At 30.4% G+C, this 23460-nt stretch overlaps 1 protein-coding gene and 1 long non-coding RNA gene across 19 annotated transcripts; one reads left to right on the forward strand and one right to left on the reverse strand.

Moving 5' to 3' along the window:
* Nucleotides 1-347: 347 nt before the first annotated feature.
* ABCD2 (ABC transporter family protein) lies at nt 348-9434 on the reverse strand. Of its 2 annotated transcripts, none has more exons than XM_022921324.2 (9): nt 8900-9434; nt 8721-8788; nt 8240-8566; nt 7980-8144; nt 7556-7784; nt 6602-6843; nt 6193-6508; nt 3581-3858; nt 348-651 (listed from the first exon to the last, which is right to left on the reverse strand). In XM_022921324.2, the coding sequence occupies exons 1-9, from the start codon at nt 9297-9299 to the stop codon at nt 466-468; spliced, it is 2211 nt and encodes a 736-aa protein (XP_022777059.1). In that variant the 5' UTR covers nt 9300-9434; the 3' UTR covers nt 348-465. The 2 variants fall into 2 exon arrangements, with proteins under 2 accessions (XP_022777059.1, XP_022777062.1); XM_022921327.2 differs by having other exon boundaries at nt 8240-8573; nt 8900-9039.
* Nucleotides 9435-12120: 2686 nt separating this feature from the next.
* LOC111318450 (uncharacterized) lies at nt 12121-23093 on the forward strand. Of its 17 annotated transcripts, XR_016335161.1 has the most exons (12): nt 12138-12539; nt 12926-13018; nt 13967-14665; nt 14918-15006; nt 16255-16333; nt 16604-16663; nt 17502-17573; nt 18152-18494; nt 20980-21138; nt 21832-21922; nt 22557-22754; nt 22849-23093. It is a non-coding gene; the product is annotated as an uncharacterized LOC111318450 (long non-coding RNA). The 17 variants fall into 17 exon arrangements; XR_016335155.1 differs by lacking the exon at nt 17502-17573 and having other exon boundaries at nt 12121-12539; nt 14918-16663; XR_016335163.1 differs by lacking the exons at nt 12138-12539; nt 12926-13018; nt 13967-14665; ... (2 more) ...; nt 16604-16663; nt 17502-17573 and adding an exon at nt 17587-18070 and having other exon boundaries at nt 18152-18337; nt 18439-18472; nt 20880-21138.
* The last annotated feature ends 367 nt before the right edge of the window (nt 23094-23460 follow it).

A 23460-nucleotide genomic window follows, 5' to 3' on the forward strand; every position in this document is an offset into this window, starting at 1 on the left:
CTCTTTATTCGTTTTTTTCTTGGGTTTTCAACTCTGTTATACCCTTATTTATCTGAACTTAAAGCCCACAAACAAGACCCATAAAGCCCGTGAGAAAGGAACTGCTTGCTGGCCCCTGTTAGCAAATGCCACCAGGCTGGCTGGACATACTAACATCCGGACAGGCAAGTACTGCTGTCGCCATCGGTGAGCCAAGATGTTTATACAAGGTTAGATTTTTAATTTTAATTATTAGAGTTTAAAATAAAATTCTTATTGGCATAAAAAGTTATCACATATACGCGATGAAATATTTTATCTATAATTTTTTTATTATAATCTTAAAATTAATCAATCAGAACAAAAAATTATATAAAAATTTACTATTCTATATTTATATAATAGTTATCACACATATAAAAGAAGTCACCTTTGAGCGTATGGGCAACAAAAGAGCATTTCGACTTAACTCTACGGCAGCTACAACTATAGATTCAAGAAATTGTGTAAATTGTCATGGTCAATAGATTCAATGTTCCAATTACGTTGTTTGCTATCTGCATCTGCCGATGATATCTTTAGGACCCTACAGTGATAAGCATATAATGTACGACGATGGCCAATACTGATATATGTGATGCCAGCTGCGTTGGTCTTCTCATACAAATGGGCCTGTAAAATTAAGCACCACAATGTAAATATTGCATGGAAGAGAAGTTTCAACATTATGTAATCATGGAGGAATCATCTTTAGCCTAAAATAGGATAAACTATCAACAATCTAGTCTAAGTTATGATAATAACATTACACAATGTTCGAATATGAATCAGGTCAAGTGGAACCACACTCATCACTACATTCACGAATACATTTAATTCATAATATGAGTTGAGTTAGAATCTTTTCAAATATGATTGCACATGTGCTATTAGAAGTTTATGGCTAATAGGACTATGATATGTGTAAGGGATAATGTTACATTTAGTTTAAGAAAATGGCTAATGTGGTATATGCACTAAAAAAAATTCAAACTTTGTATTTTTGTGTATTAATGTAATTCAACTCCAAACACCACTAAAGAGAATTGTTGATGTATCCATCAACCAACCAAAAATTGACACCTGACCAAAGAAATACCATTTCATTATTTGAGATCATTTCAATATGTGCATGTGGTGAACACATGGCTACCACGTATCAAGCTCTCATTGAGTCCTCTCTTGGTAGGAATTAGGTATGGTTTTTTGGGAAAAATGAATTTATCTAAAAAAATCACCCCTAAACATGAAAATTTTCAAACTTCTTTCTTTCATAACCCTTAAAAACCCCAACAACATACCATGAGATTTTGCCTGAGATTGGAATGGATTTGAGAGATAAAAAAAAAAAAAAAAAGTGAAATATAAACCCACAAATATTCATTACAATATTTTGAGATAAATATAATTTTTTCAAAATTTCGTATATTTAGTAATAAGTCAAAGTAAATAATAATAAAATAATAACCTCACCTTCCTCTGTTCTCCTTGACTTCAAATGCAACCACAGGAAAACTACATGACAACCCCATTGGATTATCGAAACTGATCTTGCTAGGATTATTGTTATTCACAAAAATATAAAAATATGCTACCCAAATAAGTTCATACAAGACAGTTTCCCAACGGCATTGAGCCAATACTCCAAGCTCTTCTGCTGTTTCATTAGACGAACCTTGTGGTCTGGTTGTACATGATGTCGACCAGATCGTTCAAAAGCTAGCAGCCCTTTGGCAGACTAAACTCGCTGAGGAGCTCCAAGAACTTTAAGGAACATGCCATGGTTTGTTGCTTTTGGGGACTGTTTAGGTTATGAAAATTTGGAGTTTCCAGGGTTTAGATTATTGGTTTGGGCTTTTTTGTTAATTAATCCTTTTTCCCCAAAAGAAACCTAATTCCCTAAAAAAACCAAATGAAATATTGACACGTAACAGCCACGTGTTCACCACATATGCAACACATGTACATATTAAAATGATTTCAAACGATGATGTGGCATTTCTTTAAGCAAGTGTCAAATTTTGGTTGATTAACAAACATGTAAGTGACTCCCTTTTAAGGGTGTTAGGCATTGGACTAATACACGGAATTAAAGTTTAGATACCACATTAAATATTATTTTAATACAAGTACCACATTAGACATTTTTTAAACTATCGAGTTAAAAATGACTCTATCACTATTGGGCAATATAAATAGGCACATATACTAGTAGAAACTGACAAGAAGTGAGAATCCTAGTTAAAGTAGGAAAAGTTTTCTCCTAAACTCTCTCTTGGCTTATTTTTGGGTATCCACAAAAACCTCTGTGATTTGGAGTGTCGAATCTATGCACAACTGTCGTAGTTGTTCCATAGATGAGAATGATTGAGGAGCTCTTAAAGATTAAATTTAAAAGTAACTCTATGGACGTTCATAAAGCAAGTATCAATAAATTGATCTTGAAAATTCAGATTGGCATTGGAGTAGGTAAAATCTAAACTTGTTTGAGAAGAACAGATTTGACACTATTTTGTTTGTGGATTTTGCTAGAAAATTTTCTACTTGAATTTTTCAAAACTCGAGGTCTAAGTTTTTTCCAATCAAGGGAGAATGATGGAGAATGAGATATCCTATTTAAGAGATTAAGTTAATTAAGGTGTGATTGGTACATAAGATTATGATAAAATAGGATAAGATGATATTATGAATAAGATTAGATTAAATAATGTCATCCTATCTTATGTTTGATGTGTGTGCAATTATTAGGATAAGATAATTTATTTATTGGTCAAAATTATCCTTCCTCAAAGTTTATACAATTTAAATTACTGATGTAATTTTTAAGAGTATAATAGAACATATAAGTTTAATCTCAGAAATTAAAAATAATCCTCTCCATTTTGAAAGGATTGAATCATCCTATACAAGGAGGATAATTAATCCTCCTTGAAATCCTATCCTTTTCTTTAGATACAAACCAAACATAATATAAAATTATTATTATCCTATCCTATCAATCATCATATGCACCAAACATGACCTTAGGACTTTATTTTATATTTTATAATTTGATTGTAATTTTTATAATTATCTACGTTATTTTAGATTATTTAGGTTATTTAATATTAAGTAGTATTTTACTTTTTTTCTTAATATTAGGGCTTTAGGGTTATAATTAGTATTTTTTCTTTTATAAAGGTTTAGGTTCAGTTATAAATACCTAAGCTGTAATAGTTTTAGGAGGCTTTTGATGATTGAATTATTGATATCTTCTGATAATTGAGTTTTGAGTTAATTGTCCCACACCACTAGAAGTGCATAGGTCCCACCACTAAATGGATATGAGCGTATGCATTGGACAAGGACACCTTGGATATGAGACATTCATCTTAACAAACTTCTATCACAAAAACAAGGAAATACAGTCATTTGAACCTGGAGTTTAGCTCAGTTGGTTCATACAGTCACTCTTAAGAAGTGGCATCTAGCAAGGAAATACAAGAAAAGAAAGGAAAAGATAATACATAAACCTCATTGCTTCATAAAATAAAAAAACAGAAATTTTAGAATCCAGACATACCTCATTGACTTCATCCAAAGCACTTGTGGATTCATCCAACAGGGCCAACTTTGGTTTAGAAAGCAACATGCGAGCAAAAGCAAGGCGCTGCTGCTCACCAAGGGAAAGAACACTGGACCACTCATATACTGAATCCAGACCTCTGAAACGAGACAATATATAGCCAAGGCGGACATCTTCTAAAACCTGCATTAAATCATCTGTTGTAGGAATAGGCACACCACGGTTTTCACCCACATTTTCAAAGTTTGGTGGTCGTGTCAAGAAAGAAAGTGAACCTACAATTTAAGGTCAATAAAAGCTTAGTAAAAACTAATGAACGCTCTTAGTATTTTTCCTGTTGTTCTATTTAGCAGGATTATAGAACCGTATTGAGATAAAAATGGATGCAAATACACTCACACATGAATAAATAATAAAATTAAAAAAAGCCATATAGCCAATCAAAGAAATTTAAAAGTTATTACAAGAAATAGATGGTGAATGCATCTACTTACCCAAAGAGCAATAAGTTAAAATCAGCCTAAGATTGTTATCTTTCTTGTGAACCAAGAGAGGCGTCTAGTTTTCTTGACTGATTGCCCTTGGGAGATTGTTTTTGAGTGTTATCACAATATCTTCCCACCCCAGCCACCATCAGCCCTCCTCTCTCTCATCCTTCATCCCTCTTTCTGTCCCAGAAAATCCCCCCCAAAAAGAAATTTGTACTCGTCAAAATACCCCAAAACCAACCTAAAATGTTGAAATAACTCTAAAAGCAATACAAAAGTCAGAAATGGTCAAAACAATCTTAGAAATTCACCCCATGTCTTGAGAAGAGCACATGTCACGCCCAGATGTCAAAGAATCAATTATCATATATCGTTAGAAAAATTTTTTGGTTCATTACAAATTTTAAGTTTTCATCCTTTATTTTTTCTTAAAGCTTTTAATTACTCATTTTGAAGACCACTTAATTAATGGAATATTATAAAGGGAAAACAGCTATATATATTAAGTAGCTAATCTAAAGTTCTTTTTGATAATTTGAATTTCTTAGCCCTGAAAATTTAAATGTTCAAATTCCAGTACTGAAAATTTTAAGCACGGAAAGGAAAAAGTAAAATTGTTAAGCATGCTACCCCAAATTAAATCCCAAATCAATTTAGATTGGGTTGAAATAAGAGATTTTTCTAAAAGAATTTACATATGAGAAGACTTATATAACTGAAACATAAAGGTAATGTAGTAAGAGTGTAAGATAATTTGTGGAGCTCAAGTTCAGCTCCTTAATTATTCAAGCTTGATTAAAATTAGCTATGCTGAGCCTAAACAAGATGAAACTAGGTATGTGAAAATCCACACTCGACCTGCGAGGTATTGTTCGCTTTGATTAAAAGGTCTCACAGTTTTATCTTATAAAAGGTGTTTCACAAGTATGGGTTTAGATCTCTACACATATATTATATCATATCCTCACATTCTTCCAATGTGGGATTGGGGACGTCACAATCGCCTCTTATAGAGCACTTAGCTTCCATGTGATTGGTGACCACTTTGACACCATTTATGGAAACTTAGCTTCCATCCGATTGGTGATCACTCTAATTTAACTTGAAAGTCTCATGGTTTTGTCCCACAAAAGACGCCTCACAAGTATGGGTTTAAATCTCTACATATATATCATATCATATCCTCACATTCTTTCATTGTGGGATTAAAGGCATCACAAGATACAACTCATTTAGAAACTTAAACAAAGGAAATGTCCTAAATGTTGAAATATTAACTCCATGGCAACAATTTGACAAAATATTGCTTGGAAGCCAAAAATAAATTGTTGGCATGGTGCTATTAAAACCTCAAACTCATATTGATTTGCATTAGATGGTCAACAAAGTATACATAAAGTAAACAAGAAATCTGATTTTCACCAAAAGTAGATGATAGAAAATAAAGTTATGCTAATTAAGAGATTGAGAAATTTTTTATTTTATTTTATTTTATATTTTATGGGTTTGATTGTAATCTTTATAATTATCTATGTTATTTAGATTATTTAGGCTATTTAATATCCATTAGTATTTTATTTATTTTCTACATATTAGGGCTTTGGGTTATTATTGCTATTTTGGATTTTATTAGAGTTTTGACTTTAGTTATAAATACCTATGTTACTTTAGTTTCAATTAGGTTTTGGATATTGAATATTGAGTTATTAAGATAATAACATTTTCCCTCTATTGATGTTTTCTTCCTAAGTTCTTCTAATTATCCCCCAATTTCCTTTGCTTCTTTCTAATTGTTCTTGTCTGTTTCTGAGTTTATCCCTAAATTTCTATATTTGGTCTCTTTTCCCTACTTGTCCTACATCAGTAGAAGAGTTGTTCAGAATAAATTTCTAAGGGATATTCACTGACCAGATAACAGATTGGTTGCACTAGATTAAAATGGAGCCTGTACATATTTCTTTCATGGAAAATGAATTTCACTTCCGTACATGTTGTTCTTTTCGTTTTAAATTATATAATACTAATTACACATTCAGAAAATTTGTTTTGCTCTTCTTAAAACTTGCAAATGCTTTTTAAATTGATTATGGTATGTGGACTTGTTATTTAGGTGGGACGTACCTCCAAATTTGGTATCATCTGACACAACTGCCTCTCCAGCCCATGTTGGATAAAGCAATTGCTGACGAAGTGTTCCCAAAACCATATATGGCCTTTGAGGAAGGAAAAACACACTTCTAGAATTACCATTTATAGGTCTTCCAAACTCATTCATATCTGCCGAATTTACATCAACAAGAGCCATATCTGAAGAAGTGAGTGATTGAGCATCACCTCCATTCTCCACATAAAATGTGACTTTCCCTTTTCCGGTAGTCCAAAGGCCAGCCAGTGCTCTAAGCAAAGATGTTTTGCCACTACCACTAGGTCCTATTACCTATTAAGACATTCAACAACAAATATCTTTAGCCCTACTTATCAACTCAGTACACAAGCTCAAAAAATTGAATGTACAAACTATGATACTAACCAACAAATGATCTTTTTCATTAATCGCAAATGATAAGTCTCTAACAAGAGTAGAGTTATTTTTTGGCGTCTTAAGACTCAAATTTTCTACATCCAGCAATCTGAGAGACGTGTTTACTGGTATGGATCCATTACAATCCAAAACTTGTGACCCTTTTTTGAAAGAATATGTAAGATTAATATGCTCCATGGGATCAGAGAGACATTTTGATCTGCTGATATCCAGAACATCATCAAATTCACCTGAAAATGTGTTTGGTGTCAAAATTGTTATCATTGGGTACATAATTATCTTAGTTAAACACATAAACAGATAATGTAAAGCATAGTGGGCAAACAATGAAAAACACTACAATCAATCAGAAAGCAATTTCACAAAATTTCACAGATGAAGGACAAGGCAGCAAATCAGCAATAATTATCAGCAAGGAACAGATTGAATGACCTTAATTAGATAGAATGTGAGAATGATAACTAGTTAGTCTAGAAAAACAGAAGCACAGACTATAAGTTATTTCATCAATCATTGTATATTGTATCCAAGATGAGCTAAAGAAAAGGATAATAAACAAAAAGAAATATACACTTTTACATGAAAAAGAAATGAAATGCCCTTCCTAAATCTCTACACAAAGCCAGGATACCTGCAAGACAAATCTTGCAATTCATAATTGAATTATACTCCAAAGGAATATGTTTCAGTCATAAATGTTGAAAAAGCTCTTTTTTTTTTATATATATATTTTGAAAAGTCTGTATGGTTAAGTTTACAACAAAATGAACTAAATATTTACTTTGGGAGCTAGAAATAAATATACTTTACTCTTCCTCTTTATCACAACAAACAGTCAAGCCACTCATTTCTTCTACAATTTTAAACTCTGAAGAAATGCTATAGAGCCTAATTAAATTATGCAAATGATATATAGGAGTAAAGGGGGTGAAAACAATGTACCAAGTCTATCAATGGCAGCTGAAAAGGCACTAATTGCTTGAAACTGATATACAATGAGGGAGATGTCTCCAAGGATATGATTAAAAGCTGATACAGACTGATTAATGACACCAAACTCAATTTTTCCAGAGAAATACATAGGAGCAACTACAGCAGCGGGGAGAATCTGAATGAGGTAGCGGTAGCCATTGGTGAAAAACTCGAGATTTCTGGAAGAAATCAACAATTGCTGCAAAAGGAAAGGACCAAAAGGTTAATGTCATAAAACAATTACATAGTATTACATCCACAAGTCAAGAACAAGCTTGCAAGAGATAACAGCAAAGAAAGAAGAAGATACAGCCATTTTGTCGAATGCTTTAAATTAGGGAAATGGCACATGAGTTTAGGAATCAAGAGGAGAGGAGATTGAGAATGTGCATACAGTTAAATTTTCAAAAGCACTTGTGAAGCGCTGCAACAAAAGTTGCAGTTCACTATCTTCACCACCATAGAAAGCAATGGATTCAGCATTTTCTCGGACACGAACAAGTCCATAACGGAAGTCAGCTTCTTTCTTCTCTTGAAGGAAATTAAGAGTAACTAATCCCTGAAATGACAAATGAGACAAAGGGAGAAAGCAAAGTTATGCTCGAAGCGTTGAAATAAAAAGAAGTAGAGCAAGTTTGATAGAGCATGCAATACCTTGCCAAGAAAGATGCTAATAGCTGTTCCGCCAATAGAATAGAGAAGAAGAACAACAAACAAGGGAGGATAGATAGTGTATAAGATATTGCTGAAAGAAATCAAGTCGACAGCAGCATTGAAAAGAGTCAAAGAGAAGGAAAGGGCAGTGGAAGTGAAGGAACTAAGATCATCCACTATGCGCTGGTCAGGGTTATCAATAATGGACTGAGATTGGATTTTGTAAAAGGTCCGGTGGGTGAGATAGCGTTGCATGAAATAGCTTGTCATCCAACATCTCCATCTTAAAGAAAGAGTTTCTCTTGCATAATCTCTCAAAACGAAAAACTGAAAGCTAGAAAAACATAAACTAACTTAAGAAGAAACAACAAGACATATAAGTGGCAGCAGAGCAAAACAACAGTTATACATACTAGTATTAAAGAAGAAGCGAAAGAAACAAGTGATTGGTAGCATAGCAAAGCAAAACATAACTTCTCACCGGAATTCCACCAGCAAAGCCACAGACATAGTAAAGAAGTTGCTTGGTGAATTGTTCCTCATCTTTGTCTTTTATGTAGATTTGTTGTTATTGGAACAAATTACAAAATCAAACCGCCATCAGACATTTTATTACTAAATAGATAGCCAAGGAAACTGAAGAAAGAAAAGAAAACAGACTTGCTAGCGCATTGTAAAAGTCCCGGCCAAGGAAATTGAAGCCGACGCTGATGCCGGTGGTGGCCAGAGTGAGAGCGAATACAGCGGTCAGCTGGAGCCTAGCTTCGACCTTATCATCAGAGAACCAATATGGGGCAGCCACCTTCCAGAATCTATGAAACAGCATGTTTAAGTCGGAAACCTTCCTCTGCTGCCCCTCATCGTTATAAGGTGGTGTCGGTAATTGGGATTGGGAGGTAGATGCGATATTCCATGAATTAGAATTTCTCCTTTTAAGACGCCTAGAAATGAAGAAGAGCGGATGCCGGTGATGATGGCCATGGGAGGAGGAGGAGCAGGAGTTCTTTAACTGTCTGTGTAGGTATGGGTACGAGTACAACACCGCTTGTGCCGCTATCATTTTTTCCCCTTTATCCCCTTCTTCAAATCAAACACAAATTTCCTGTGGTTTGCTTGGGAACTACTGCTATCAGCTTTCAAAATGAAGGGCTTGATTTTGGATTGCTTTAGCTCAACTTCTAGCGGGTAGCACCGGTTACAGATTTTGCATTCCAAAATAACCCGTTTTATATATATATATATAAAAAAAACAAGAGAGATAATTTATACTTTAATACTTATAAATTATTTAAATTTGATTTAAATAAAATTTAAATTCAGTTCAATTATTATCGAGTCGAGCTCAAGCTCGAGTGATTTGATTTATCAATTGAATTGAGTTTGAATATTTTTATACTCGATTCAAGTAACTCACGAAATTAGTTGAGCATTTATATTTAAATATATTTTTATTATTTTAATTAATAAAATATCTTAAATTCGAACTCGAACTCAAATAAAAATAATCAATTTTTTATCAAATATAAAAATTGAGCTTATTTTTATATGTTAATCAAACTTAATAAACCGAATTTAAGTAATTTGATTTTTATCTTGAGTCAAACTCGAATTAAAAAAATAAAATTCAATCGAGTTCGATCCAAATTTTGATTCTTAAATTTTGAATCGAGTTTAAGTTTAAACTTAATATTATATAAATTTAAATTCGATCGATTATATTCTTATATCAAACTAGATAACTTTACATCAAAATAAATTAATTTTAAATCTATTTATGGAAGTAATATTTATAGTTCAATAAATTTATATATAATATAAATTTTTAAGTTTATGAATAAATTATAATTTATCTGGTTAATTTTTTTATTTGGATTTTATATATTTTAATTTACTGAAAGAAAAAAATTATATATTAGATATAATTTTGTCATTATCATCAAACTTAAAGGAAACTTATAATATAATTTATTGAATCCAGATAATTACTCAACAAAAATCAACCATATCTTTTATTCCAAAAAATTGAAAGCTTTGTCGTTTTAGAATTAATCTTGTATATAAATTTTTTCCTTTTTATTTTTCATAGGTTGTTGGGCGGTAAATGATTCTTTAAGTAATTTTTATTATCTTTGAAGGAGATCTCATTTACTTAATAATCCAGTAGATTCCATAAAATATATATATATAAAGATAAATAAAATAATAATTTGTAATTTGATTTAAGTTTAAGTTATTGTTCAAGCTGAAATCCAAAAAAGTTATATTCAGACTATATAACTTTGTATCAAAGATAATCATTATAGCACTTGTTCCAACAAATTTTTTTACTTCCTAAGTTTAGAATTAAAGTAATACACTGTAAGTTCCGTATCGCGTGCATTTGTGTGATTTTTTTAAATATATAAGGGCATTTGTGTTATTTTCTTAAATTAAGAAAATTTTAAGCGATAGTAATGTAGTTTTAATGGTTGAATTATTTTAATGTAATTTTGTCTGCATTTAATTTTATTTTAAATTTTCTTAGTGCAAAAATTAATTAAATAATGCTTGAAAGTTGAATTTAACAATAGACCATTTTCGTGATATTATCAAAGTTGAAGAAGAAAATGATACAAAGACGAATTTTCAAAAGGCATATATAACATTTTTCTTATATTTAATATGGTAGAAAACTGAATAAAAAGATATTGATCGACCCAAAAATCGAATTTGAATAAGATTAATATGAAAATTTTGAAGCTATTATTGGTAGTTTAGAGTAAAGATTGTAACAAATTTTATTGTTTTTTTTTTTATTAGAAAAGGCATTATCTTTGGTTAGTAATGTTGTCGCAATTTTAAATTCCACTGCTTGAATTAATGCTTAAACTGACATAAGAGATTATTTGAATGGTGCTGTTCTGGATTAGTGCATTTGCATTTTTCAAGAGAACATTAGTCAGACTATGCATAACTACTATGCAAATGTTAAGTCGAAACCACTGATTATAACTGTGAAAGCAAAAGTTTTTTAAAATGTTTGTAAAAAATGCCAAACAAATCTTGGATTGATAATTGATAATATTATCAATTTTTTCTATGTTTTTAATGAATGAGTTACATTTTACTTCAGTTGTACTTTGTAAGTTGGTGTTAAATTTTACTCATTAAAAGTGAATTCAGATTATTTAGAGGCATACAAAATTTTTGTGGAATAAATAGAGTAAGTCAAGAAAATGAGTAAGAATAGGTTTTTTTTACAGCGATACCTAGCTTTGTTCTCGTCGTCACATTTTGTATGTCTAATTTGTTATTTATCAAGGTAACTTTTGATGACATTTGCTTTTCTTTAATTTAGGTTCTTGATTTTGCTAAACTATTAAATAATGAAATAAACTATGGGTAAGAAAATAATCTATACAATTGCACAGATGAAATGCAAAAGTTTGTACAAAAGGCATGCTAATGTTAAGGATTTTACAAAATTTATTCAGCATCATAAACATATATACATATGATGTCCAAAACATACCATTAGTTATTATACATATGATGTCCAAAACATACCATTAGTTATTAACCATCTGTTTCATTACTTCATATTTAGCACAATGATGCTAACTTATTTAGTCCTTACATAAAGTTAATTTTTGACATTCTAGAACCTCAATTGATGTCAATAAACTTTTTCATGAAAAAGTAAAAATTGGTTATGGTCAGATTTTTTTTATCTGTCAACTTACTCAGCTTTATCCTATCAAATTTTTAACGAAATGGGATACTATATTATAATGCCAAATTTTGTAGTCGAAAATGCCGATGTTGATTCGTACGACAAAAGAATCCAAAGAGAGAAACAGACAAAAAAAAATGTTTGTGGTATCATCTTTAAATTTAAGGAAATTTCTAATCCAGATCACACTATCTATAACTTGTAATACAAGTTATCCCCATTTGGTACTGTAAAGACGACCCCGCATTAATTTTGGGTTAAAAAAGCTCTCGATGCTTCATCTGCTTTCTAACATTTTCGACTACAAAATCTCGCTGAGCTGTGTTACTCCGGCACAAACGGCTTCTTTTCCTCTCATCCCTGATCCCTTGGGTATCATTGCGTGGCTCTTAATCTCCGTGGGTTTAGTGACACTTCTCCTTCCTCGGCGGATTCATACACTATATTCCACATCGTCAGCGGCGTCGTCGACGACAACAAAGATCACCGATTTGGACGAAGACTCATTGGCTCATTGCGGGATCTGGAGATGTCCTTCGGATACCGTCAGAAACTTTTAGGTTCTTCCATCTGAGCGACGATAATGAGGTTGAGGGCACGAAATGGGCGGTCCTGACTGCCCAAGACTATGTTATTTTAATTTTTGAGTCATAATATTTTAATCTCTTTGTTTTTTTTTTTTTTACATTATTCATGTTATTGGTGATTTAAAAAAAAAATTGGACTTGGGTTTGTAGATGCAAGAAATAGAATTTGTGCTGAGTTTTGCTTGATTTAATTGAATAAGGAAGGTTATGCTTGACTCGAGAATTGCTTTTTTTTTTTTTTTTTTTGGGTTTTAGTTTGTGTCAAATATTTGTTGTGAGGCTTGCATGTTGTTTTGAATGTATTTTTTTTGGAATATTTTGTCTTTGCATGTTAGTGCTCTTGTGTGGAATTTCCTGTATTCTGATCCTAATTTTGGATTTTACCAGGCTAAGGAGCTTTTAGATCACCTCGGAAGTGTTCTTGCTAATGAGCCAGTTTCAGTTAAGAGCGGCCAGCACATCGTACAAGTTAAACCTCAGGCTAGTACTAAACCAGTCTCTATCATTATTCTTACATCTTCATATTACATGAATTACCTTATTGCATGAGTTAACAGAAAACTGCACGGCAAGGTTATTCAAGTGAGTGAAATCTTGAAGAGAATAATTTTTTAGTAGAATTTCTGTATGTAATCTGATGGACACATTTTTTTTATTTCCTGTATTTTCTTCGATATAAGTAGTTTTATTTAAACAACCAAGGTGAGACTTTTCCAACCTTGTGAATTACTTTAACAGGTATAAAAAGGAAAAAAATTTGCTTATTGTCTTTTTTTTCCTTTACAATTATCTTAAAACTCAGAATAACTTGAGTTAGACATTGCTTTGAATGTCAAAATCATATAAATCTTCATTTACAGGCCTTAGTGAGTCAGCATCAAAACTTTTATTATCTTCTTGAGCCACATAGAATATGTGCTAAATGTTAAAGTGTGTTTCTTTATGCGGGAGAATAGGAGAATTATGGTTTGCTTCTCAATGTCCCTTCGTCTTTACATTTAAGCTAAATTTAAATCTTCTAATTTTGTTAATGTTCGTGGCCTGCATTTGGCATGCACATTATCCTACTTTGTTATGTGAAATCGATATTTATTGCCATTGTTTTTTTCCCCTGCAAACACTATCCTCATGGGCTACTTTCAGTGTTGAAGAGGTTGTTTCAACAGGACCTGACATTCACTTCTTCCAACTCTATATGAGTTTGAGATATCTTCTTTATACTTTATACATTTTGTCTTGCTTTTTAGTATTGTGATATAATTGTTTGATTTTAAAATAGAACCTTAAAAAGATAGTTTATATAAGCTATAACCAGGCTTTACAATTATGCTGGATGCACATGTTACCAAGATACTGAAAATATGATCTTTTAAAGCTTTTATTTCATTTTATATCATTATATATCAATCATTACTGCATATTGTTCAGGTATACAAAGTCAGGAAGGTTGCACAGATTGTGAGAAGAGCCGAAAGGGTTGGTTTCAAGGCAATTGCCCTTACAGTGGATACTCCAAGACCTGGCCGTAGGGAAGCTGATATCAAGAATAGCTGAGAAGAGCTGAAAGGGTTGTTTTTTTTTTTTTTTTTCTATGTACATAAGTTATAGATCTAAGAATATAAATATATGTTAATTGTGACTTCTAATATATTGGTATTATGATGTTTATTTTATTTATGTGGTACACGTTGATGAGAAGAGGGAAAAATTCAATGAAATTTGAAAATGGGTTGAGTGAATATATCTAATAAAAGGGAAAATGGGTTTAGGGATTTTAGGGGTTTAAATAGCAGTTACACTTGCCCCAGCTTAAGATGGCCATAATGCAGATGGCACACCTGCCCCAGATGCAAGTGATAGACAAACTAATGCAGCTTCAGGATCTAGCAGTAAAACTGCTGCTGCAAGGGGTTCGGACTCTGCTAATATTAGGAGTGGTTATGGCTCAAGGGGTGCAATGTCATTTGCGGCTGCTGCCATGTGGGCTTGGATATGCCAATGGTAAAGGTATTGGGGGAGCTAGAGATGGAAAAGGATGGCCTCCATTTGGCAGTTCTAATGAACCTCCAAAGTTGATATTATAAGATTCTGGATCTGTTCTATTCGAAATTTGCTTATTCAATCATTGTGAGTCACATTAATTGATCCATAGTTTCTATATAGACTGTAAATGTCATGTTTGATCCTTCAGTATAATAAGATTTTGGCATAGGTTGGAGTTGACTTGATGCTACTAGAACCACTACGGGGTTACAAAGGATTTGCATATTATGCAAACAACATTTTTTATTTAGTTGGTAATTATGTGATAGTAAAAATAATGCTCAAATAACTTGAAAACTACATGGTTAAGAAGGAACTGACAATTTTGTTCAACAGGGTTTCCAAGCACTACAGGAATTATAGCAGTGGCTGTAACACGGGTGTTATCTATTTTCATTTGTAACATTGATTCAAAATTCATCCTGGTGTGTATCCCTCATTATGTTCATATCCTTATATAGATTGTAATGAACATTCTCAATATACTTCTAATCTATACATCTGGGAGAAGGCCTCTTCTAACGGTTAGACTATAAAACAATCAATTGCCCTTTGTTTCAACTAAATTGAGAAACTACTACTGAAATCCAAACATTCTTGCAAGTTTCGATTGTTGGTGCATTATTTGGTTGCTTCCTTACAGGCGTCTCATTCCTCTTGCAATTTCTTCAAAAACATCACATAAAATTTTATTTACACCATCTAGAAATTGTCTTTTCTTCATCTTATTTTCCCTTGATCTTTATTTTTTGAAAGATATAAGATGTCATGAGCAGGATCTTCATTGCTTGGAGGAAATCACTCCAATTTTGGAACTTATTGGCATCCTGGCAATACAAATTACATACCAACACTTCTGTGTCCTTTTCCTTAAACATGTTATCCTGTTGATTACATCTGTATTGAACATATTTTCATTGTTCATCTATTTAACAACTGGGAAACAAAATAAAGGCACAACAGATACTTTTATCTATAGCATGAAGAATGTTGTGAAAACCATGACTTCTATCAACCATGTTTGTTCTTTTGTCAGATTTCTTCAGTCATTGCACAGTCTAGAGGCCTCTTAAGGCTACATTAGATATTTACTTATTTTGTCTTGGTTTCCTTATTAGATACATGAGCTTTATTTATATATTTTTTTTATTTTCTACATTCAGATGTGCATGGGATTTTATTCATTAGGGATGTCAGGAATCCCATGTATTATAATGGCAGACGTTAGTCAAGAGATTTAATCCTCATTTCTTCATCATTTTATGCATAGCTAATGGCAACTAAATGTTTTTTTTTTCTTTCCCAGATATTTCCTGTAAATATAAAAGGCTTAATTGAAACTTTTGTAACCTGCTTAGCTGGTTTTGTTCTTGGATTGCTTTTTGTACTTTCAACTTTTTACTTTAATAGAGCTCTGCTGGTGAACTTTAATGCCTCTTTTTTCCCTAATTCTTCTTCTTTCATTTCCACTATGGTTATGATTCTAGACCATTTATCATTACACTATTTTAGGAACATTCTTCATATTTTCAATTTGAAACGAAATGCCATTTTATGAGATTTCTTTCTTTTTCATTTTATATATAATGTGTCAAAGTCTTAAGATTGGGGTGACAATATTATTCTGTTAATCCATAATTTATATCTACATCCTTTTGGTTGCTGACTTGCAGCTACTTCAAAATTAGCAAATGATTCTAAAGAGATTAAAATGACCGGTTTGATAGCCAGTTTATTGCAAATTCATCTGGGGTGAGTTCATAATTGTTTTTGTAAATCATTAATGCAAGCATATATGTTATGCAAAATCATTATTGAAGTTTACCGGTTGGTTAATGAACTATGCTTGCATAGCTGTTTCGAGTTTTAACTCTGTTTGAAGCAACCGAGAAGAAACAATAGATGAGACTTGGATATGTGAATATGTCTGCTTAGGAACCTTTTTTTATAAATGAGTGAAAAAACATACTTTTAAATTTTGCTTTTTTTTAGATATTTGTAGGTTACAATTTCTAACTGCAGGTGGAATCTCTGGTCAGAGATATATGCAATGCGACTTCATTTGCGGAGTTTGAACTAAAGGTAAGTGGTTTAAACTTTAAATACTTGTGTTGTAAATTGCTTTATAATGTGAATGGCTTTTCTACATGAATTTGTTTTCTTTTGTATCCAAAACAATTGCAGATCTTTTTTTTTTTGAATTATGAAATTTTTAAGCTTTCTGCTTATTTCTATGTGTTAGCTTGGTGGATTTTGACTATACATTGGGAGGGACTTAGCTGGACCTCTAACTTAGAAGCAATTCTAACTTCTAAACAATAATTCATATGTTAATTTACATTGTTATTCTATTTGCTTCTATCCTTAAAATATTAGAAATTTTGAGTTGAAAAGGTTTCAGTTGGCCAAAAACATGCAGAATTTTTGTAAAATAATACCACAAGCAATTTTAGGGCAGTTTTATTCTCATTTTATTCTTGGTTTTGTGGTTTGTAGAAATTTATTGATCTTGAGGTCATTTAAGAATCTTTTATCATGTTGATCTTGAGGATCAAAATTTTCATAAAATATTTTATCATTCCATTGTTGATCTTGAGATCATTTCAAAATCTTGTGTAAAAATTTATTGATCTTAAAGTCATTCCAGAATCTCTTGGTAACAGAATTTATCATGATTATGAATAATTTTCTTCATTATTATGTTGTAAACTTTGACTTTTAACTCTCATCATTTTAGCAGCTTTTTTTTCATATAAAAAAACTTCATTTTCATGGTTTAAACATGCCCGCAGCATCTGGCTAGTTATAGATAAAAAGGATCCCTTAAGGATCCTGTGTTTAACAACTGTTTTTTTTTTTTGTTTTGTGGGTTTTCCCTTTTGCTATTCTATTTTTAATTATTCTTTTATGTTTCTGGAAGCTTCCTTGCATAGCTTTTGGAGGATTTGAGTGTCAGATTGATTGCCATATGTTGTTTTCTAAATATTACGTGGTAAGAGTTTTTAACAGGTGTAACAAGAGAAAAAGTAGATCATAGAAAAAGAATGCTAACAAAATACCCTCTTCTTAACCTTCTTCTCGCATCCCCCTGTTTCATTCCATTACTTTGTCTTTCTTTTTCAAAATTTACCTTTCCTTATTTTTCCTCCCTTTGCTTTTTTTTTTTTTAAACTAGATTTTTTTGGTTTTTCTCTAATAAACTTATGGAGATCTTAATTCTGCATGGAGATTTTCTTCTTTGTTTTCCCTCTTTTTTCTCTTATCTCCTCCTGTGATGTGAGTTTTGATCCTTTGATTTTAAATACAAGTTTAGATTGTTTGTTTGTCATGAATTTAAAGATTAATAATTTTTTTTAGTTTTTAGTCAAAATTTCTAGAAACTCCAATCAAGGGTTCTCCCACTCTTCACTCTTCCTACCCGCAACCCATTCTTTCTGTCACAAATCCTTCTGTTCCAAACCCCTCATTTTGCCCTTTTTCCATAGCTAGGTAGCTTTATCAATAAAAAATTCCCCTTTTTCATTTTGTTAATATACCAGTTTGCCACTAACCTATGTGCCTTTTTTTCAGTTTGGTGGTTCAGCTGGTTAGGAAATGGAAGGAATCAATGAACCTTTCTTTGACGATTTAGCGGAGAAAGAGGAGAGCGGTGAAGATGACGAAATAGAGAGCAGTGTTGATTTGTTAATGAGGTTCTAGAAGTGTGCCAAGAAGGCCTTTTGCTCTATCTTACCTGTTGCAATACTGCCCCAATTGGTGAAAAATGTCTTTAATGAATTTTGAGATGTTCTTTGAATTTGTTTAATTTATTTTCAAATAAAATTTATCTAATTAATATTTTCTATTTTTTGTTTTAGTGATAGGAATATGCATTAACAGTGATTGTTCAAGGTAATTGGTCACTTATACTTAGGTAATTTGGAAGATTGTGTTTTTCTTTTTTACTTATTTTTTTTAATCTTGTTTGGTTTTTAATAATTTTTATTCTAATGTTTATCTATTATTTTTTTAGAAATATTATTGTTGGTTAGATGTGAATGCTGATGAGGTTTTGTACAAATCATTTTGAAAATGGCTATAAATGACCTAGCAATTTATTCTACTGACTACTTACCCTTTTAAATGCAATTTAGTTTCCATATGATAAAATCCATGTCTCATTTTGTTCATTGATCAATCTAAAATTGTTTCTTGCAATAATGATTGTTGGATGCAAATAAGGGCTGGTTAAGTTTGATTCAATAATTCTTGACAATATTTATATATTCATGTAGTGCACTTAATTAGCATTGATGTGATTTTCTACTGTTACAACACTTTGTGTATAGAAATTTTGTAATCAACTCAAATCTCCTTCTTTTAAAATCTAAAAAAAAAGCAAAATAATGCATAAAACTTTAGGATATACAACAATTAAATTTTTTTTATCTTACATAATGACAATAGAATTTAAAACCTTATAAGATTGACGTGTAATATATTTAACAATTAACTTAGAATGACAATGGAATTTATAAAAGTTTGACCATCCTAAATAATGTATATCTAAGAAATATATTTTAATCATTTGCTTATTTGGTAATTAAAGTATGTTTTACTTAATTAATTGCTATTTGCTACTGGATGCAAATGTTAAATGTGCAATTGGATACAAAATTGGTTATTTTGCTTTTATATGAAATAACTAAATTATAACTCGTACTATTAACAAAATAATTTTACTTATTTAATATGAATATATATATATATTAGTTTATTTTCAAAATTATATTTAAAATTTTATAACTCATAGTATATAATATATATATATATATGTATGTATATATATATATATATTGGCTTGTCATTAAAAAATAAGTTTTTTGAAAATAGCAAGAAAAAAATTATATCTTTCTTTTGGATATTTTTATTTAAAATAATATTTATACATCTGTAAGATTATATCAAATAAAAATAAACTGTCTTTTATTAAAAAATAAAATATATATTATTGAATTATAAATTAAATAATAAAAGAAGTATTAACATACTTTCACTTTAGTAATCTTGACTAAATTATTATGCAAAATATGAAAAATGTTAGAAAATATGTAAAACAAGAAAAAAAAATTGAAAAAAATTTTTTTTTTTTATAAAAATGAAACTATAATAACAATAAAATATATCTTGAAAAAAAGTTATAAACAAAAAAAAAATTACAATAGTAATAAAATATACTTTGAAAAAAATTACTGAAAAAATAAAAAAAATGATGTATAATAAATTACGTTTATAGTCTCAAATTTGTAGAAAAATTTTTTAGTAGCAATTAGGATTAAATAGATAATTTTTAAACATATAAATATGTATTATCAGTTGGATTAAATATATGAATTTTACTTGGTAGATTGTTTTATTGAAGAATTTTAGAATAATTAAAAAAGAAGGCTTCGTATTACTTTGGAATTTTCTTCAAGGTAATATGATCATGTTGCGTCTTGATCTCGGGACTCGACAAAAGTGGTTAATTTTTAAAATGTACAATGGATAAAATAAGTGACAAAGATAATATTAATTTTTTTGCATTTATTTTAAATATAAATTTAATAATAAAAGTTCAAATAGATATAATCGTTTTGATGATCTTATTATTTAGAAGTTTTAAGATGAAAATTTTTTGAATTTTTAAAATTTTACATGAAGTTACCTGAATTTTTAATGTCTTACGTAAATTTTTTTAAAAAATAACTTTTTAAATCAAGATAAAAAATATTATTAAAAATTTTAGATAAATTTAATTTATATAATTTTTAAACATGTTCAAAAGATTTTGATAAATAATTTTTTAAATAAGATTATTTGGTAAACAATTAAAATTATTTATTAAAAAAATATATTTCATATTTCATATTTTTAATTTTAAAAAATATATCTTTAAATTGATTTGATTTTCAATTATAATTTGAATAATTTTAATATCTGAATAAATTTAAAATTATGTAATTTGTAATTAAAAGAGATTATTTTATTTTTTAAAAAAATTATCCTATATGTCATTTAAAAGAGTTGTCTACATAAACGCTCATGTGACGAACTTGTGTATGTATGTTGTTATATAATATATATATATATATATATATATTAGATTTTAATAGAATAATGGAGTTTATTGGCTTTTACATTTTTTGCTAATCTTATTTGCTTTTTTTCTTAAGATTTGTGTGGATTTTGTGATTTTCAATGCTTAAATGAATAGCATATATGTTTTGTTAAAACTTATATACAGTTTAGATGTTTAAATCCTTAATGATTTTTTAAGGTGAAGATGGGATGTTGAGCAGAGTTTTTGTATCTAATGCTGTTATGGAGTTGCTTTTTGTTGTTTTAACTAATCTGGGTATTGTGCCACCTAATTGGAGGCCAACTACGGATGAGGAAAGGAGGAAAGGAGGGAGGCTTAACCATTGTACAGAGTTCAATGGTTTACTGGCAAACCCATAGAAAAAATTCAAGTGACTTTTGCAGTTGATGGAGTCCTGTTGTTGACTACACTTTCCATTGTCAAAGCACTTCTTCAAGTATCATCACTATCATTTTCTATTTTTGTATAGTTAAGATTTTACATAATACTGCTTTTACAACATTTTAGCATTGACAAATGCATGATTTGACATTACATTGGACATTATCTTAAATCTATCACTATTATCATTTCTTACATAACGGAAATCAAGCTGAGAAATCATATAATTAAGATTCAATTAATTGGGAGCCTAAATCAAACCAAAAACATTATTGGAGAGTTGGATTAAGTTCCTAATGTTGTGGATTGACACTTCTAACAGTATCATTCTACATAAATTATCTTCAGTTTGCTTTGATTATAAACATAATTGCTAAAGATCAAAATGATAGTAACTATTTAATAACAAGCAGTTTGCAATCTTGGATATGCTATGTTTGTGGTTATCTTACTCTTTCGTGTGATTGGGGTTGTTGTTTTGTATTTCTATTAAACTGGGAATTATGTTATCCAAGGGAAGGGTTCCTTTGGCATTATCAAGCTAGTGACATTATCTCATCATTGGCTAAATGCTAAAAATTAAAAATCTCTTTAAAATCTTAAAAGGATCATGGTTCCAAACTCTATCTGTGAACTTTGGATTTGTTCTGTTTGTGTGTTCTTCTTTCACCTAAATTCTCAAATTTTTTATTTACTAATAGTATTGTTATTTTTTATGATCAGTTCTATGGTAATTTCACCTTTTCAGGTGGGTGGTCGGTGCTGAAGATGGATCATTATTGTGTGAGATTGTAAATTGTGTTGGTGCACTAGATTACAAGTATTTTCTTCTTTTTTTGGTATGTCTGCTTTATGTTGAATTAGTTTCTTATACATTTTATGTTTTATAAGTTCTAATTGCATTTTTCATATTAGACTCTTAACTATTTCTACTATTTTCATGTATAATGTTAGCTATATGATTGTTTTGATGTAACTGTCAAGCTTGCAAAATCTCATTAATAGTAGTCAATTATATATAGAAACTTGGCTTAATATATAAAGTGAAAGTCTTATTGTAATGATATAAAGTAGAAGTCTTATTGTAATGTATAAAGTGGAAACTTCGCTTAATGGGAATTATGTTTCCCTGAACTGTCTTATTGTAACTTAAAGCATAAAAGCTGAATTTAATTTTAATAATCTTATATACTAACTTCTTATATAATATTTAAATTTATAATTTTTTTATTTATAAGTACATCCGAATCGTTTATTTAATTTATTTAATATAAAATTATTATTCCGAAACGAAGCGAAGCTTAAGGATTAGTTCAATATTAATAAACGTCATGACACCTTTATCAACATTGGAATCTTCTCAATGTTGAGGCTCTTAATGTAAAGAAATTTGAAGGTAATCATAGATACCAACAATCATGATTCCAGCGTGAGGTATAAGCTTTGATTATGATGCGATCTTTTTGTTTTCAGTTGCATTTGCAGTGGATCCTCTCTATCATCAAACATGTGCGTAATTTGATGGTGAAGCCAAGGGTCTGTTGCTGATTAATCTTGGTGCTTATTCCGGATGTCGGGTTCTCTTTGATTCATTCGAAGTTCTAAGGAAGAAAATGCCTTCTTCAAATCAACACGATATATCTGAAACAATTGATCTGTCTTTTGCTGGAGGTTTGTTTTTGGTTTTCCCTTGTGTGTTTTGATATCTTTAGATGAAAAGCTTAGGTTTTTTATTAATTTCTGTCGTTCCTTGATCTATTTTCAGAATACGTTGTATGATATTCAACATGCGAGTAAAGGATGAGATTTCACCGACTCTCAAGAAGACATGGAAGACATTCTCTCTGTTGCAACAAAGATATGGTTAAATTGCCTTCTTTGAAACTTTCTTTTTTTTAGATGTTTTGCATGATTATCGAAAAAGATAGTAGAAATTCACATTTTAATAGTAATTTGAGGTTGTACTTCCGGGCAATTACCTAGTATAAATGAAAGAAAGCAATTCAGCAAGTCACCAGAAAATTATTTTCAATTACAATGCTAAAGCAAGTTTGATTGTAAGGAGAAACTGCCTTGCAGTAAGAGTGTAAGTTATAAGTTTAGGCTCATTAAATTAAACAAAGAAGGGCATATATTAAGTGCGTAGGTCTTTTATAATTAAATGTGTATTAAATGTCTTAATTTCAATCAAATAAAAGAAAATATATGAACCTAGATCTTTGTCTCTCAAAGAAGGGAATGGAGGGCTCTGTGGCTAAAGCTGCATCCATCCACCACCGGTTCGCATCATTCATACCAGGCTTGGTAGACATGGTCGTTAGGAGAGTTTTGTTATTTAATAATATAGGATATCTTTATGCATACAGCATAACCCTGA

The sequence above is a fragment of the Durio zibethinus genome, chromosome 2 (assembly GCF_047325235.1).
Source record: "Durio zibethinus cultivar Kanyao isolate XHJ-2024 chromosome 2, ASM4732523v1, whole genome shotgun sequence".
NCBI classification, from domain to species: domain Eukaryota; kingdom Viridiplantae; phylum Streptophyta; class Magnoliopsida; order Malvales; family Malvaceae; genus Durio; species Durio zibethinus.

Excerpts from the sequence above, each read along its gene's own strand:
- ABCD2 (XM_022921324.2), bottom strand. The coding sequence starts at position 9,299 with ATGATAGCGGCACAAGCGGTGTTGTACTCGTACCCATACCTACACAGA. Across the intron at positions 7,785-7,979 it reads GTGCTTTTGAAAATTTAACT|CAATTGTTGATTTCTTCCAG; the intron begins GTATGCACATTC and ends TTCCTTTTGCAG. Across the intron at positions 6,844-7,555 it reads AGCTGCCATTGATAGACTTG|GTGAATTTGATGATGTTCTG; the intron begins GTACATTGTTTT and ends ACACATTTTCAG.